The 18,430-nt window shown below is 45.0% G+C and overlaps 1 protein-coding gene across 1 annotated transcript; it reads right to left on the bottom strand.

Annotated features, from left to right (window-relative positions):
- Nucleotides 1-518: 518 nt before the first annotated feature.
- On the bottom strand, nt 519-18,106 carry LOC142586114 (juvenile hormone acid O-methyltransferase-like). Its single transcript, XM_075697369.1, has 4 exons — nt 17,824-18,106; nt 10,773-11,070; nt 1,285-1,423; nt 519-556 (listed from the first exon to the last, which is right to left on the bottom strand). Exons 1-4 carry the CDS (start codon nt 18,099-18,101, stop codon nt 519-521), a joined length of 753 nt encoding a protein of 250 aa, XP_075553484.1. The 5' UTR covers nt 18,102-18,106.
- Nucleotides 18,107-18,430: the final 324 nt, after the last annotated feature.

Genomic DNA, 18,430 nt, shown 5'->3' with positions numbered 1-18,430 from the left:
ACTGGCTCGACTGGCCAGAAAGCCATGCTTGTTCCCGTGTGCTCTTCACGTTTCCGGATGGGATCATGCAAAGGTCTTGTCGAAACCAAGCATAATAACGCGATTAAGATGAATGTGTCGGTCCCTCGATCTGTTGTTAAAGCCATCGAGGGGCGTGGTTTCTTGTGGACAGTCAACGCTTCTACGGAGTCTTTTACCCTGCCTTTTGTAGGGCAAGCTACAACTGATGTACGAACAGTTGCAGTGTCTGAAGACTTCAGTCGACCGTTACCCAACTATAAGGATGACTTGAGGCGTATGACGAAAAGTCGCCATCCGAGCAGTATGTACTCCAACTAGCGCTTGCTTGGTACATGTCAGTGATTTTTCTCACCACGAGTGTTCTCGGACGTTGTCTGAACCCCGCATGCACTTCCGTATGAACACAGTGCCAACGACTCTGATATATCAGAAACCCTCCAACAGAAATGAAAAGTAATCGCCGAACAGGTCGACGACACGTTGCAGAATGACCTTTTTCAGAAGTATGGCAGTTCTTGGGCACCTCCTGTTATACCTGTCAAAAAGAAAGTCAACTCATGGAGATTTTATGCCGGCTACCACCACCTGAGTGCCGTCACAAAGAAAGACGTGTATCCTTTATCACTCACTGACGATACAGTTGACTGCCTTCACTCCACCTCGTACATTTCTTCGGTTAACCTCTAATACGGGTGCTGGCTGATACCGATGCATCCGTCTGACAGAGAAAAGAGCGCTTTTGTTACGCCTGATGGACTGTAAATCTAACGTCATGCCGTTCGGCTTATACAATGCCCCAGCAATCTTCGAGCGATTTATGGACTCCATCCTCTGCAGTCTCAAATGGAAGATTTGTATGCGGTATTTAGCGGATGCGATTAGTTTTGGCCGAACTGTCTACGAGCACGATCAGCCAGTTGATGTTTTGAACTGCATCCAACAAGCTGGCCGGGTTTAAACTTTAAATACCGCTTTAAGGAAGTGCCAATACGGTGAACGTCAAGCCTTCGTACAGGGATATCTCATCGACAAGGACGGTATACGGCCAGACCCTGAAAAAATTTATGTTCTTCCCAACTTTGAGCAGCTGAAGATAATGAAAGGCCTCAACAGTTTACTGGGCCTTCGTTCTTATTTTCTCAGGTTTATCAAAGACTTCGCCCAGCTTGCTTGTTCACTAAGAGATCTGCTTCGCAAGGAGACTCCCTACATATTGTCCGCTCAGTGCGAGACTGCTTCCGAGCAGCTGAAGCTTTTGCTCACCTCTGGTCCACTTCTTGGGCATGCCGATCCAGACGCTTTCACCGGACTGCATACTGATGCGAGCAATGTGGATGTTGGTGCTGCGCTTGTCAAGTTTCACAACATCCGCCAACGCGTCGTTGCCTATGCAAGTCGTTCTCTGACGAAAGCAGAGAACAATTATACAGTCACGGAACTGTAATGTCTTGCTGTTATCTTTGCCATCCACAAGTTTAGACCAAATTTGTACGGTCGCCATTTCAAGATTGTTACCGACCGTCATCCTCTGCTGGCTCGTTGGACTGCGTGAACCAGCTCGCCCATTGCCTTGATCGGCCTTGCGGCGCCAAGAATACAAATTTCACGTTGCTTACATGAGCGGTCAGTGCCACAGAGATGCCGACTGCTTATCTCGTCTTCCCTCTAACAGGAATGGGCCTGATGATAACGATTTCGGCGGCTACTTAGCAACAATCTCATCAGACTTTCCTGACTTCGCTATCTTCAAGAACGAGCAGCGCGCCCCATTATTATAAGCGATTATAAATGCGACCCACAAATCTGAACCGGCTACGCCATTTGCGATTCCTGACGGCCTGATTTATCACAATAATTTTTGAACAATGGTGCTCCACTGCTCCTCATCATGCCAGAATTTCTGTACGTTGCGGTATTTCGAGCCGGGCAGGACGACCGAACATCCTGCACCTTGGATTCGCTCGAGCACTCCAGCGCCACCAACAACGTTTCTATTGCCTTCAACCGGGAAAGAAAACCAAGCAGTATGTCAGCAGCTGTGATGTCTGCCAACGCCAGAACCAACCGACTACAGCTCCTGCAGGAACTCAGCTGCCGTTTAAACCGCCGACTTCACTTTCTGAGAGAGTGGGCACAGATTCACTCTGTCCCTTCACCAAGTCTGCCACCAGCTGGCATAGGATAATCGTGTGCGTGAATTATTTAACACGTTATTCTCAAACAAGGGCACTTGTATCAGCTACAGCATCCAATGCTTCGGACTTCCGCATTCGATTATACTCCGCCACGGAGCTCCTATTGTGGTGAGAAGTAATCGCGCCCGGTAGTTCACCACTGACATCGCGGAAGAGTTGCTACGCCTTTGTGGAACTCAATGTCGTCATTCTACCCCTTACCATCCGCAAACCAATGGTTTAACCGAACGCGCTAATCTGACTCCCGTCGACATGCTTAGAATGTATGTCTCAACGGATCCTAAGAACTCATGGGCTGCCGTATTACCGTTCACGAAGTATGCCTTCAACACAGCCAAACATGAAGTGACAAGATATGCACCTTTTTTTTTACTCCTCTATGTTCGCTATCCTCAAAGTTTTCTCGGCATCATACTTCCTTTTTTTTTACATAACGAAGACGTTCCTGTCCCGCAGATATTGCCGTGCTGAAGAATCACGTCGACTTGCCCAGCTCAGAAACCTATCATCGCATGCTCATGCTAAGGTGTTCTACGACGCACAATATTTACCCGTCATATTCGCCACCGGTGACTTCGTGTGGCTGTGAACAGGAGTTCGGAAATAAACCACTTTGCCATAAACTTCTCTCCAAGTAATCGGCCCCGTTGGTCATTCTCAAAAGTTTGTGAAGTGGCCTACGTCATCACTAAAGTGACGGGCAATAACCGCCGTTCACGCAAGACGCAAGTAGTGCACGTCGCACGATTGAAATGCTACCATCAATGCGCACTCTGACTCACTCGTTGAGCTTCGTCTGCCCCGGAGGAAAATCTAATGCCGCACCGGAGGAGCGCAGAAGAGGAAGAAGAAGCGGTGCGAGGTATTTGGTGAGCGGTTCTCTTCGGCCTCATGTTCGTTCCATCGCTCTAATGGCATCTCCGGCTCTGGGGGCTTAGGTTAAGTATCGGGTGGCATTTTATTTGTTCTCCATGTTATTTTACGCCTCTCTTTTCTTTCCCATTCCCGTTTGAATAATTCGTATGTGTTGTGGAATTAGACTGCCGTGATTGACGTCTGCATTATCACCTGGCTTGGGGCTTCCATGTGGTCAGCCTCGGTAGCTCCCCAGGAACTATCACTTTTCAAGAGTAATTTCTCCGCAGTGGAACTGGCAACGTTCCTGTGGCCATGGTGCCCACTGACGGGGATATTATTAGTAGGAAAAGCACAAAGACGATTTAGGTAGAATTGCAGAAGGCTTCAGCGCACTTCCAACAGATCACCGAGGCCGGCCAGTTAGAAAAAGAAGGTATACTGTGTTGCTCGCCGGTCGAGAACTGTGTCAAAGAGCTACTGAATTGTTCGCCATGCGCTCCGCATCCGCTAAGCTGTGTCGTCCCACCACATCTTGCATGCTCTAGAGGCACTGTATGAGGCGTTGACGTCAGTTCAACACCTGAAGAGTTTTTATACATGTTTTCGATGGCTAGCGTCGCCTGCATTTACCGGTGTAGCCGAGTTATTGATAATAAGAAGACTCCAACTGAGGTAGTCATAGTTATATGTTCTGGGACGACGCCTCTGACAAACATTAAGGTCTAGTCCTTAATACACAAGGTCGTAACTTTGGTTCCACGCCTTATACAATGTGCCAAATGGCAATTTGGTTACAGCGTGAGGGGCTGCAGATCAGAGGCAGCTTGCACGAACATTTATTAAACAAAATAAGAACGAATTCAAGAACGCGTTCTTGTGCGGACATGGCGTTGTCTATAGAACATTTAAGAAAATTCTTAATATGATTCTTATTTTCGTTATTAAATGTTCGTGCAAGCCGTCCCTGCTCCCCGCTGCAGTGCTTGCGGCGGCATCAACAATTTTAGCGATAGCTCGCCCAATAAAGAAAACTGCTGTCTCTGTGGTGGTAGGCACCCCGCCAACTACTCGAACGGTTCCGCAAGAACCCAGGAGCTTCAAACTGTGGAAGTAATTCAAAGGAGACGCTGCTGACACCATGATGCTGTTGCTGAGCTACAAGGAAGACCTAATGCATATGCAGGAGTGACAGCCCGTCAGCAAATGGTTGCAGACGGAACCCTTTCTTATGCTATTGCGATAGTGGTCAAAAAGGCGTTGCTAAAAGCTATGGAACGATTAACATCAAGCCTGTCGTGGACTCCAGCTGAAGGTGCTATTAAGGTGTTAATTTAAAAGGTCTCAGTTTAGTGTTAACATAGACAAAAGTACTAACTCTCCTTGGTGGAATTCTGAATGTACACGGGATTATAGACATTGAAGAGCCGCTTGGAAAAAGCTACCTTACATTCAGTTTCCCAATAGCTGCAGTGATTATAAGTTCACACCTCGTAAATTCAAGAGATCAGTGTCGAATGACAAAGGCGAGTATAATGATAAACGTCATGACTTCCTCTCTAAGCCTAGCAACAAAAAAGCTGTTCATATTCCTTCTATATAGCAAGTTCATACCGACACCAGCTAATATTGAGTCGATAATTCCTTCACCACGTGAAATATCTGCTTCTCTAGAATTCACAGGAAGGGGCTTAGTGCGATGCCTAACATCACTTTGGCCAAATGGGTCATGAAGGCCTGCCTTCAGACGACTTTGTGGAAGTCAGTGTTACAGCTTTCAAACATCGTTAGATCTCTGCCTGCGTCAGCGCCAGGTCCTGACAGCATGTCCAATGTTATGTTAAAAGTTTCCTTGCAATGTCTCCTGAAGGCCTTCCGAACTATTCTCTAAGAAACGATTAGATTCCTCAAAAATGGAGAACAGCCAAAATAATTCCGCTACGTTAAAAACAAGGATCCGGCTTGAATCTTGGCAATATTAGACCTATTTCTCTTATGTCAAATATGGTAAAACTAATAGGGTAAAAAATAGCTTTCCCGCCTGGTCTCCATATGGCGTGCGTATGTAGACTAGGAAAGCCGTATCCAAGTTCCTCGCCATAGAAAAGAATTTAGTGCTTTTGTTGGCATTGTCGAAGTTTATGAGAGCGTCGAGTACTCACTACTGCTGGACAGATTACAGTCCTACCATTTTTTGCGACATATAAAGGCATAGGTTTTCACATCTTTAAGAAGCAGAAAATTTCATTTTCAAAACAGCTTTTCTTCAAGAAAGTTTGACCATGCAAGAGGAGTGCCCCAAAGAGCTGTTCTGCCTCCTGTACTATTTAGCCCGTTGAGTTCCGTCCTACTGCCACAGGATGTGAATCTGCATGTCTGTGCAGATAACACAGCATTTTTCGCGGAAGCAAGAGACATGAATTCCCTCACCCCTCCTTGCATACGCACCTCTGTACTTTAGATACGTGATTTTACAATATTCAACTGTCACCAAACGTAAACAAAAGTGCAGTCCTTTTCCTTTCGCTTTCCGTGCCGATACAGCAATCATCAGTATATGAAGAGCGAACCATTCCACAGGTAGAGTGGCTTAAGTACTTGGGTACTGCATATGACGAAAACCTTAGCTGGCCTTCTCACGTACAACGAAAGGAACACGAGCCGTAGGAATACTAAGTGGAAGGAGTAACCGGCGTTCTGGTATGTGATTATGGTCTAGTATGTGATTATGACTAATTATGATTTATCTTATGTATGTGCGACCGATTCTAGAATTTTCCTGGGTTTTGTTCTCCAAAAGCGCAAAATATAAAACGAGACCACTTGTTCTTTTACAGGGAGAAGCTCTTCGACGAAGTTTAGGTGTTTCTAAATACCAAAATGCGCGCTTACCTTCTCTTCACAGGAGATTTCCCAAGCTTACAGTTCGAACCTACTTAAGAACTTATGAATCTCGATGCGGGAGTACCTACTAGCACTAGCACCTAGCGGGAGTGGCCCGCTAGGTGCTAGTGCACGTTCCGATGGACCTCAATAAAGTTTTTCCATCTATCGATCCAGCCTCTACGGAGTACACAATATGCATTTATTAGTGAACGAATTTCATTTTTTGAGAACAGGCTGCAACGGTTGCATAACGCACAGGCTATTTGTGGAGGCTAAATTAGAACCTTTCAATTTTCACCTTAGGGAAATCATTCCGTTCGATAGGTCCACGTTGTCACTCAAAATTGAATTTACAGACATTTTTCCCAAATATCGTAAGATTGCTGACCCCAAAATGTTTAAATGGCCTTTTGCAAGACTATTTCCAAATAAATCTAACAGCGACTGATGGTTCTTCGTGTGAAGGGAAGACAGGCGTGGCAATATACTCATTATCCCTCGATTGGTACTTTTAAATTCGCCTGCCAGATTACACATAAGTTTTTCAGGCCGAAATACTGGCAATAGTTCTTGCTTTGTGAAAGTTACCCCTTCAGGCTACAGAAGTTGTTATAGTCACAGATTCTCTTTCTGTATGCAGCGTACTTAACGCGTCTGCAAATTCGCAGCTTTAAACACGTTTTATACATTAGCTCGGCCACAGTTACGCTTAGTTTATTTATTATGGGTACAAGACCAGCGACACATTCATAATAATACAGCCGATTCTTTAGCGCGAGCTTCTTGAAAAGCTCCAGTGATATCTGCGCTGCCGACAATTGCGCATATCGCAGAAACTAGATATCGGCATTTGTCTTTGACCGTAGGAAAAAAAAAAAGCCTAGCAAAATCTGCAGACTTTATGCATCTTAATTATTCATGGAACCTGCAATAATCTCCTAACCGGCAATTCGAAGTATCATTTACAAAGTTGCATTGCCGTATTCCCAAACCTAATCTTTACTTGCACAAATGTGGTATAGCGTATTCCCTTTATTCTACCTCTGCAAGGAACCAAAATTCATCGATCACTTATTATCGTGCTGCCGGTTTTCTGCTTACCGAAAACGATGTTATCAATTACGCTTTAAAATCAAGGACTGCCTTCTTACAGCACTGTTATACTCTCACTTGGAGCAATGATATTGGGATGCAGCCACAGGAACGTTTCCCAAGCCATTAATAACTTCCTTTGTGACACAAAATACTGCCTTATTAATATTTTGTATTTTCTATTATCGATTTATTTCTCCTTAAATAACTGAAGAATTTTGGAAATTCTAGAATTAAAATACACAAATTCATCATCGTCCTGATCAGCCTGGTTACGCCCACTGCAGGGCAAAGGCCTCTCCCATACTTCTCCAACTACCCCGGTCATGTACTAATTGTGGCCATGTTGTCCCTGCAAACTTCTTAATCTCATCCGCCCACCTAACAAATTCACAGTTATAATATTATTACAATGATTATTCAAAATTTACCTTGCCCATTCCTTACGTCTATTCTCTATGTATTTTATTGATAAGTTCTTGTTACTATCTTTACCTAGGCATGGCTGACTGCCTTATTATACACTACTTCATTTCTTTTATTGTCGGTTTATTTCTCATCTTCGATTATTTATTTCTTTTCGTATATTATGACTTATTTATTCACTAACTAATTTATTTTATTTTTCAATCATATCTTCACCCCATTTGCGGTCTATCGCCCTTAGTGGGTTTGGGCCAATAATTGAGGCTTCATCATCATCATCGGCTGTTGCGCACGATCCCCAGTCTTCTGTACCATTTTCACTGTAATAAACCCACTCTACATTCGTGGCCGTCATCATCATCAGCCTGGTTACACCCATCATCATCAGCCTGGTTACACCGACTGCAGGGCAAAGGCCTCTCCCATACTTCTCCAACTACCCCGGTCATGCACTAATTGTGGCCATGTTGTCCCTGCAAACTTCTTAATCTCACCCGCCTACCTAACTTTCTGCCGCCCTCTGCTACGCTTCCCTTCCCTTGGAATCCATTCCGTAACTCTTAATGACCATCGGTTATCTTCCCTCCTCATTACGTGTCCTGCCCATGCCCAGTTTTTTTCTCTTGATTTCAACTATAATATTATTAACTGGCGTTTGATCCCTCACCCAATCTGCTCGTTTCTTATCCCTTAACGTTACACCCATCATTCTTCTTTCCATAGCTCGTTGCGTCGTCCTCAATTTAAGTAGAACCCTTTTCGTAAGCCTCCAGGTTTGTGCTCCGTACGTGAGTACTGGTAAGGCACAGCTGTTATACACTTTTCTCTTGAGGGATAATGGCAACCTGATGTTCAGTATCTGAGAATGCCTGGCGAACGCAACCCAGCCCATTCTTATTCTTCTGATGACTTCAATCTCATGATCCGGATCCGCGGTGACTACCTACTCTAATTAGATGTATTCCCTTACCACTTCCAGTGCCTCGCTACCTATCGTAAACTGCTGGTCTCTTCCCGAGAGTATTAAACATTACTTTAGTTTTCTGCAGATTAATTTGTAGACCCACCCTTCTGTATGCCTCTCCAGGTCAGGGAGCATGAATTGCAATTGGTCCCCTGCAATACATGCTCACTGACCTGGAAAGGTAAAGCATGTTGCATTCGTAGCAGTATATATATGCACCTTTAATTCCTACGTTTCGGCCAGGTTCCGGCCTTGATTCAATGTGACAGAGGGTTTCGTCGCATCGCAACTTTCACAGGTCACAGAAGTTCGGTTTGCTACGTTCACATCTTGTTTACTTGATTAGCGTGAAAAAAGTCATGTTCAAGTAGTGTAGTGAACCCATACTATTTCCAGCGTCGAATAATTATTTATGGTTGTTCTCGAAAAAAGGATATTCTTATTTCTCGCCCCCCCTACCCCGTCTGACTAGAGTCACTGCCGCTAAAGCTAAATATTTCCGGGTCTCTTAAGATATCGTAACAGGTGAACGGCGAAAGCCTCCTCTTCCTCCTCTTCGCCTCTCTTTTTCTTCGTTTTTAGTCATTACTCCTCACTACTAAGCATTTCAAGTCATTTCTAATCAATTGTGGTCATTACAAGCCGTAGTTAAACATGTTGGTCATATCCTAGCCATCAGTAGTCATTACTAGTCATTTCAGTCATTACTGGTCACTACAAAACATTTTAGTATTTTCTAATCAATTGTAGAATTATAGTCGTTACAATTTGTCGTTAGACGTATTGGTAATTTCGTTGTGCTTAGTATTAATTACAAGTCATAGTCATTATGAGTCATTACTGGCCATTACTAAGCATTTTTAGCCATTACTAATCTATTGTAATCGGTACAAGTTGTCGGTAGACCATATTGCTCATTTCATAGTCATTACTAGTTATTACAAGTCACTTCAGTTGTTTTAGTTCTTACTGCTCACTAGTAAGCATTTTAATTATTTTTAATCAATTGTGGTCGTTACAAGCCGTCGTTAGACATGTTGGTAATTTCGGAGTCATTATTAGTCATTGCTAGTCAATATTAACCTCTACCAATCTCTATTATAACGTTATCATTCACTAACTGTCACTGGCAATCATTTTTTCATTCTTTAATCTGTCTTTAATATGTCTTCATGTGGCGTGATGAGCTTCGGCGGACACTCCGGCGATCAGGTTTGCTGACACAAACTTCACCATGAGCGTAGAAAGGCTTTCGCCTTAAAATTTATAGACAGTGCTCTTGTGACTGTCTCTGCATTTTCGTATAGTTGTTGCGCCGCCACCTCCTGCACATATCGCAACTTGAAACGTAAGTGTTATTGCACAGCCGTCAGCACACCAATGAGATGACTAGATCATGCGGGGTAGTAAAAGTGAAAGCGGATTTCCTAGAGTTCAGTATATCGCAGGTCTGATCGTAATCTGACCAGTGATTGGTGTAAAGAGGCGGCATGGTCAGGCTTCCTGAGGAATTAAGCAATTGTGCTTGACGGCCTCGATTCGTGTACACAGTTCTCTGTGTGACGAGGTTTATTAGAGTCGTCGAGCGACAGCCGGAAACACAGCGGTAACAACGATGGCCCAGCTTGGTAGGCGAACTAGTAGTGAGACGTGATGGCGATGGCGCTTTCGAGCGTGCCGATCATGTGGCTCGGAGACACGCGCTGGAGACGGAACTTTCTAGTTCCCTACTTCTTTCCTTACATTGACAATAACAGTTATCTCACATGGGTGAAAGAAAAGGCCAGAGCTTAGATGTTGCGGTAGGGAAGACAAGTGTTATTTAAGTATTACGTACAATTTGAAAGTTGCAGATATATCATTGCATGAATGTCAACAAAACGTCATATATTATGGAAAATATGGTATTCATGGATTGCTTTTTGAACTTTCTCTGCATCCATGATTCTAGTATGGCCGCTGTACGGTACGGTACATAATTATTAGAGTTTTCAACACACTGGCTGTAGAACATTTTAATTTCTTCTGAAGCGAGTAACCTTAACAGTCGTAAGAGTGTAGAAATAAACGTTTGCAACATGAACAGTGTTACTGGAAACATTTTGGCCATTAACAACTGTGGATCATATGTACAGGCGGTTGCAAGATAAAGCACAAAACACTGCGCAGTATTAATGTAACCATGAACTCCACTGAACTCGAACAAAACGCCATCTGCTTCCTTTAGTCAAAACAGACCTTACCTTAAGGGCTCGCCTTTACGCCGTTTGCAACCCGACACATCTACGTCCACTGGACTTCGCGAAGATTCTTTTTTCCCAAATAACACTCACGATCATCAGTGGATTCCACTCTTCCATTCGGTACGCCTCGTTCCATACGTCGATGGCGTCGGCTCGAACGATGGAGAGCACAAGGCACTCGCCTCCACGTTTCAGCAGTTTGAAAATGTTGCCGTACGCCTTCGCGATGTCCGCCACGTAGTGGAAAGTCAGGAATGAGAAAACACGATCGAATGCTCCGTATCGTTCGAGGATGCTCGACGCGCCATGGGATTCAATGTCCAGGATGTCGTACACTATGCGTTGGTGGCTGAAGTTCTCTCTGGCGTAGTGTATGGCTTTGTCGCACCTTAGTGGGAAAGAAAGAAAGCTGTCAGATTTGTGTAGTCACCCCTCTCTTAACTCAAGTTAGTGAAATACGTAAGACAACCCTAGAATAAAATGCATGGCTCATGTGCTGCTCACTACAGGGCCATATCGTGTGAAGCATAAATAAATGAACTGTAACACTGTACAACCTTACACGTGTTCTCGAAACACGGCTTTAATGAATCATCCGGCTGTCCATCGACCTTCCGAAACTTAAACCCTACCCTGTCGAAAAAGAAAACTTGTGTGTTCGAGAACTCCCTATTCCAGTTATCTCATAAAATATTTCACTTGTTCTTATTGGATACGGGAGATATGGGACATACGTTTCTTTTTTTTTCAGTATGGTAACGTCTTTTCTTACGTTCAAAACAATGAACACATTATTTTGAGGTGTCAACAAGTTATCAATACCTTAAAGAATAGTTTTACGTTCTCACGAAGAACGACAACATAGGGCTCAATATGCGAAATAAAATGAAGAAAGCACTTCTCACGAACTTTCGAAGCAGGAGGATGCAGTCAACTGTGGGTAGATCTACAGCCATCACAGGCATGCGTCCTGTTAGCGCTACAGTTATTGTACCGGAAGGGAACAGAAGAGACTTACGTGATGAAGCGCCAACTAGAGCTAGGTGTGAGATATTAAACTATATTTTCCGTGCAAACAAAATGAACGCCGCACAATTGGAAAAGTAAGCGTGATAGAACACTACACTCCTCGGAGTGAAGAGTAGAGAAAAGCGGAGGAAAGAAGAAGACACTCTAGAGTAGATCACACTACATGCAACATATGACATCTGCAGACGAGAGTCAACTTTTGTATTTCATAATTCAACTTGGTGAGTCTCGTATCGAGTCGAAGCATGACCTTTCGTAAACAAGAAATAATTTAGAGACTTTCGAAAGATATGAAATTTTTTCGCCGGACGACTGCGAATTCGTGGCAGTGTACTGTGCGTCACTCATGGCGAACCTGTACTGTTTTTTTATTGTACTATGTAGCCTCACACTTTCTTTTGTTAATTCAAGTTACAACTTCCTTTCAGCTAGTTGCGCAATGTGTCAGGAATACTCTACCCGAAGGGTTAAAATATCTGTCATGCACTTGTAAAACCATTCCTGATAAAGGCTGATCTCCGGCGGCCACGTCGATATAAATTTGTTGCTTGATATATATTGCGATTCCATGGCTGTCTGTGCCAGCGAGCGAACGTGCATTCACTCGCTCTGCTTTTCGCCCTGCGAAAATTAGTCTGCAGAGATTCTTCGCGTGCGTGAGTGACGCTAACGGGCACTGCAAGGGATTCACCATCCAGCTGTGGACATTTCATCCAGGTGCGGTCACCTATACAGTTCATTGCCCTCCTGAGAACAGCCAGACCTAATAGCCGGTGCCCGGCATGGTGGAGCACGGCGCATGCACCGTGCTCGCCCATGCAACTGCACACTGCTACATCGCCTAGCACTGAAGCATTCGTGCCTTCGCCACCGGAGATAACGCTCGGCCCACACTCGCCTTCCACACAGCCCTGCCAAATCGGAGAACGTTGCCGCCTAGCAGAACGCGCCCCGATGAAAATCGCAAGATAGCCGTGACAATGAGTACACCACAGAGTATAGTGGACTGGAAGTGGGGTAGTGTGTTCAGGGAGGGCCCGTGGCCGAGGCTGTTTTTGTAGACGTCACCAAGGGGCGCCACTTCAGCATCAACTGTAATAGCAAGAGCTTGGTGGCGCAAACCACCGCCCCGTTCCAAAGGGGATGGTCATAACATTCATCCATCCATCCTATACGGACGCCGCCGTGTTTCCCCCCGACACGCTCTGCAACGACGGCTCTTTGCGCCGGTTGCGCTTGTAGATTTATTTTTTCTCATATACAAGGTCCTCACATGCTCCGTAGTAGAGCAATGCGTGAGGGGTCGAGAATACACACCTTTATTCAGGGATTCCTTAAGCGTCGTCTTCAGGGTGGTCTCCCCTTTCCAGGGAATCATAGGCAATCGTCGCGCCCACGGTCCTCACTACCAGCTGGCACTGGCTTGCGAGGGTGGAGCTATCTAGGGCTCTCTCCTAAAGCTCACGTTTGTGGTACGGATTGGGTGTGCTACGGGGTTATTCTGTACAGCTCCCTACAATGTGGTAAAGGGTGCACTGTGCTGCACAGAAGTGGCAAAATGGAGAGGACATGTAGGGGGTGACGCCGCAGTTCCTAAATGTTTCACAGGGGGATAATTGAAAATTTTATACTGCATTCAGATCTTTATATTACGGCGACAATCGCTGTGCATAATTCAAACTGGAACGCCTCAGGCAAATGCAAACCCTTATTTTAAACGAATGCGTTGCTTGAACTACATAGACTGCAATAAACAAAAAAAGAAGGAAAGAAAAAGAACGAAAGAAAGAACCTTTCGGTAGTGCATAAGGTGCTCGCATGTGTTGTTGAGGAGGTCGACCTACAGCGCCATAGGTTTACTTCACACTGCGGCTCGTGATGTGTTAGAAGTCTGACCCCTACTATCATAACTTAATGCATTAGCACGTGTGCAGAAGGCTTTCGCCTTCACGTGTGCGACTTATGAATGCGACTGCACATGCTAGATCTTACTCGAGCAGCAGCGATAACGCTGGAAGGTTCCATAAATACTTCGTTTAGCGCAAAACAACGGACACAAGAAAAGGCGACAGGACAAAAGTTTGAGTTTGTCCTGTCGCCTTTTCTTGTGTACGTTGTTTTGCGCTAAACGAAGTATTTATGGATCCGCACCAACTAGCCCGCCAACACGTTACGCTGGAAGGTTCATTGAGTCATTTATAATGTATGAAACAATGCACGAAAGGTTGTTTGCTACACGCCAAACTTTCGAGTACAAAAGAAAAAAAGACCACAGACATCCTAAAATTGTCTAGTAATGCATAAGCATTGTTTGCACCGCATGTTACTTTGTTTGTGTTTAGCTTTGCTTACTTGCTTTTCTGAGCTGATGCGCATCTACCCGTGGCCTTATTAGGATGGCCCACCCAAAGTTAATTTATTTATAGTATTACTTTTCAAATGAAAATGCCAGCAGAACTGGCATGAAAATGACATTCAACGTTAGTGTGATTAGCATTCAAGCAACGTTGGGACAAAACTTATTGTTACACCAGGAATACGTCACGAATCAGCCATGAATTGCCGCGGGGCTCCTCTCTAGCGCCTCCCTGTGCACACTCTGGGCCATCTAGTGACGGGCGCACAGTCTCCCTCCGAGATCACGTGGCCCTACGAGAGTGAACAGGTGGCGGGCCGGCAGAGGCGCCTGTATGCGCTAACATTAAGAATTAATTCCTCATTGTCTTCATTAAGAAAAAAATGATTGCTCTTAGCCATGGCGGTTGAAATTCCACACATATCGTGTTTGAAAAAAAAAAATAGGAGGACGCTAATGCTTTCCCTTAAAGAGTCCAACGCGATGCTATTCAAAGATCCCTGCCTGACTGTTCACGCCTCCCGGCAACTGCAGCTTATGCAAGCGTAATGTTTACCAGGTAACACTGGCGGCGAACGCCATTTACGAAGGCGAGCTTTCTTGTAGAAATGCAGCTGCTTGCGTGTGCCGCGGAGGGGGAGCGCCATCTGGATGGTGTTGTAAGGAACCGAGCGCTTTGGGAAAGGCAGAAATGCTGGAAGTGTGGCTTGTGTTTGAGTTTCCACGTAACAAAATTATGTTTTCTGGTATATTCAAATTAAAATCTGACGCTATCACGTATGTAGATCGTGTTTAGGGTGTACTATGCAATTTTCCTGACGCAGCTTTGAGGAATTCAGTTTGTTCAGTTAGGGTGGCTAGAATGCTAGGCACCGTAGCTCAGCTACGTCTGTGCGCCGCGCGGAAGGCCAGCCTGGTTGGTTCGGAATGATCTTGCGCCAAAAGATATCCGATGCCGACATCGGGTGTATTTTGTGACGCGATGCCTTTAACGCTCTTGCGTTATTATACAGCACCTTACGACACCGAGCACTTATCTCGAGGTACCTTTAGATAGGTACAGTAAGAATACGGCACTCGGGTTAGGAAAAAAAATTGCTGGCTCTTCCGTAATCAAGTGTACAAATAAGCATGAAATGGCAACGGCGCAAAGAAGATTGGTTGGAGATGATACAATCCGCAATCGTAAAATGGGTGTAGTGCATGTTCACGACGGCACACCGCACCACGCCATACTGGGCATGGATCCATATGGACGCGGCCCATCTAGAAGAAATCCGGCTGAAGGCCACACGACAAGCACCAAAAGACACCAGGGAGACAGAGCGCACTGTCCCGCTAGAATGAATTGAATTCTGGGGTCTTACGTGCCAAAAGCACGATTGATAATGCCGCACGCTGCAGCTGGGTACACAACATTAATTTTCGCCACCAGGGGATCTTTAACGTGCCCCCAGTGCACGGGACACGGCGTTTTGTATTTCGCCGGGATTTGATCCCACGACCTCCATGCTTAGCAGCGCCACACCATAACCGCGGAACCGCTACGACGTGTAGAAGTGCCTGAAGGAGGCGCCACGCAGCGTGGCCACATCTCTCGAGGCAACGCAAAACCCGCGTGGTGGAACTCACGGACCACTAGTGTTCAAAAGAGCACTCTGCAGCAAAAAAATTACAACGAAGTGTATGATGCCCTCTATGTGGCCATTTGAACATCGCTATTGGAAATGACAAATTACACTTCAGCGTACAAAAACTTACAGCTTGAGGGATATTGTGCTCAAACATTACGATGAACTCGGACGCAATATTTTTAGCCACTTTTTTGGGCAGTAACTAGCGTACGTAATGCGGTGCTGTACAAAGGGTAATGGGCCATAGACCGCATTTTCTCCGGTTTTGACTGATTTCGACTGGAGTGGAATACCGCACATACAAGGTACATGACAGCGCACAAACTCAACCCTTCGCTGCAACTCGGACCTCCGGCCGGAGTGAACCAAGCGTCTCTTCTGGGTCGGTTGTGGTTGGGAGTTGCCTTCACGAAAGCTTATTCAGCAGTAATGGAATGGCTGACAGTCCCTGCATTTGATGTTTGCGGCTGTGACGAGAACATTCACCACCTATCCTGCCGCTGTCCTCAGTGTGAAGCACTAAGGCAATCTTTGGGGGCCTGACCTAGGGTCAGGCCCCCGTGACCTGGTGCTCGGCAGCCCGACACCATAGCCACTGAGCAACCACTGCGGGTCGCTAAATAACGCTATTGTAGAATCTTACTTCTTATAAACACCCGGGGATTCATATAACTTCTCATCTAAGCTGAAACCATCACATAACTACGTTATTAACAATGGTAGCCGCATGCTAGGATACCTACCACGTAACTTTGGCCAAGTTCCTGTAAGAGTGAAACTAACAATGTATAAAACAATAGTGCGCCCAAAACTTGAATATGCATGCTCTATTTCGGACCTTTCTCAATCGCACTTGACTTGATACATTTGATACAGAATAACGAAGTACGTTTTATAATGTCTATCTACCAACATACTAGTAGTACCATGTCGATGAAACACACTTGTTTCACGTCGCAAAGCATGTCGCATGCACGCTTTTTCATAAGAAATACCATCATCAAGTTGTGAAAGCTCAATTCGTTACGGCTCTATATTATTTTTCAGTCCGCTTCGATTGTTACCGCAAAGCACACGCTACTACTTGCAGCACTAACATCTGTTTTCATTCTGTCGCCCCACCAGTGACTGGAACCACCTTTCCTGCGATATCGTTTCCATTTCGGACCATGACTTCTTTTGTGCAACCATGAACAATTACGTATTAGATAAACGCGTCAAGTGTGTGTGTGTGTGTGTGTATATATATATATATATATATATATATATATATATATATATGTGTGTGTGTTTTCCGCGTTGTACTTTAACTCTAACTTTTTGTTGGGTTAGCCTAACATCGGTTCCACAAATGTTATATAGATGTTAATACATTTGATAATTTGGATTGTTAATGCATGTGCCCTATTTCCCTCAGTAAAGCTTTGTGCGCTTCAGGGTAAAATAAATAAGTAAATGTGCTAACCTTATGTTGTATTCAGAAGGACATGAAATTAGACACTCGAAACATTACGAAAGCTAATTCTTTTGCTAGAAGTTCCGTCAGTACTGCGACTGACGAACAGTTTGATAAATATGATATTTCAGTAAACTATCCGTTATAGGTAAGCACATTAGATTAGCGTGTATCAGTGGTTGGCGCATGTTAACATTCGTCTAGCATGAAAGGATTTTTGTTGCATCTAACTCTGGCAATTAAGTCCGCCAACCCTTCCTGCTCTACAACGTTATTCAGTTAATCTTCGTCACAAACAACAAGGTGCCACCAAAGGTGACGATAGCACTTCTTAGGGATGAATGTGTACGAGACTGGAAGAAACTTAAAGGTCGCATAGCATCCTTCAATTACGTTTTTATATCCTGTGGCCCACAACGAAGGCACGCTACACGTCGACTTGATTTTGAGTAGACAACTAGAAGTTGTTCTACTAAATCACTTATCCTTTTATGCTGGCATTCATGAACTATCTTGCTTGTTTCATATTGACTTTTCCATATTTATATTTTATTAATATAATCACCGCTGTAGCGTTTGAAGGCTGTAGCCATAGGTCAAGCGCTTGAGGCGTGGTCTTGTGGACACAACAACGCATATAAAGCACAGCTGGTCATAGTAGCTTACCTGTCGACAGCCACAATACGGCGGCACGCTGGTTGCATTCGGGGCAGCAGTGTTTCCTTCGTAAAGCTTCCCGGCCCACAACCGACGTCGAGGTACTGAGGCTCGGTACCGGTTGCCATAGCCGCGGGCGGTGCAAAACGAACCACGTCGAGGGCCCTGAGGTTCTCCCCGTGGACCCAGGGCTTGAGCACTTCGTAGGCGGCCGTGTCAAGGTGCCATGTGGGCTGGAGGCGTGCGACCACCTTCGTCGTTTCTTTTGAGAGGCGAGGCACCCACATTGTTCTGCTCGTTGCAGAAGGCAGAAATAATCTGGGGTCGAATGGTCGGTTTATATGGGTATCTTAGAAAGGCATATCAGAACTGGGACCTGACAGACGACAGGATGACAGATACAAGAGTTGGCAGATTATTGATCGCCGTTTACCGAGAACTGACCTTGGAATGTGCATTTATAGAGCGCGCTGAGATTTCTGCGACGATGGACCACTGTATGCTTTTTTTTTTTGTGGTCACTGGCCTAGACATTATCTGCGGGTAAACAGCTCGATGTTCCCGTATCATTGCTGCTGATCTGTTAGTTTCCAATGCGCGAAGTCAGCGCAAGCGT

The sequence above is a fragment of the Dermacentor variabilis genome, chromosome 6 (assembly GCF_050947875.1).
Source record: "Dermacentor variabilis isolate Ectoservices chromosome 6, ASM5094787v1, whole genome shotgun sequence".
Taxonomy (NCBI): domain Eukaryota; kingdom Metazoa; phylum Arthropoda; class Arachnida; order Ixodida; family Ixodidae; genus Dermacentor; species Dermacentor variabilis.
The sequence above is the reverse complement of the archived record's forward strand: the minus strand, read 5'-3'. Positions and strand labels throughout refer to the sequence as shown.

Bases quoted from the DNA above. Each gene is read 5' to 3' on its own strand.
- LOC142586114 (XM_075697369.1), bottom strand. From the start codon at position 18,101: ATGTGGGTGCCTCGCCTCTCAAAAGAAACGACGAAGGTGGTCGCACGC. The intron at 11,071-17,823 runs GTAAGCTACTAT...TTTCCCACTAAG, and splicing joins CGTATTGTGGCTGTCGACAG to GTGCGACAAAGCCATACACT. The intron at 557-1,284 runs GTGAGCAAAAGC...TCTTTTTGACAG, and splicing joins GCCCAAGAAGTGGACCAGAG to GTATAACAGGAGGTGCCCAA.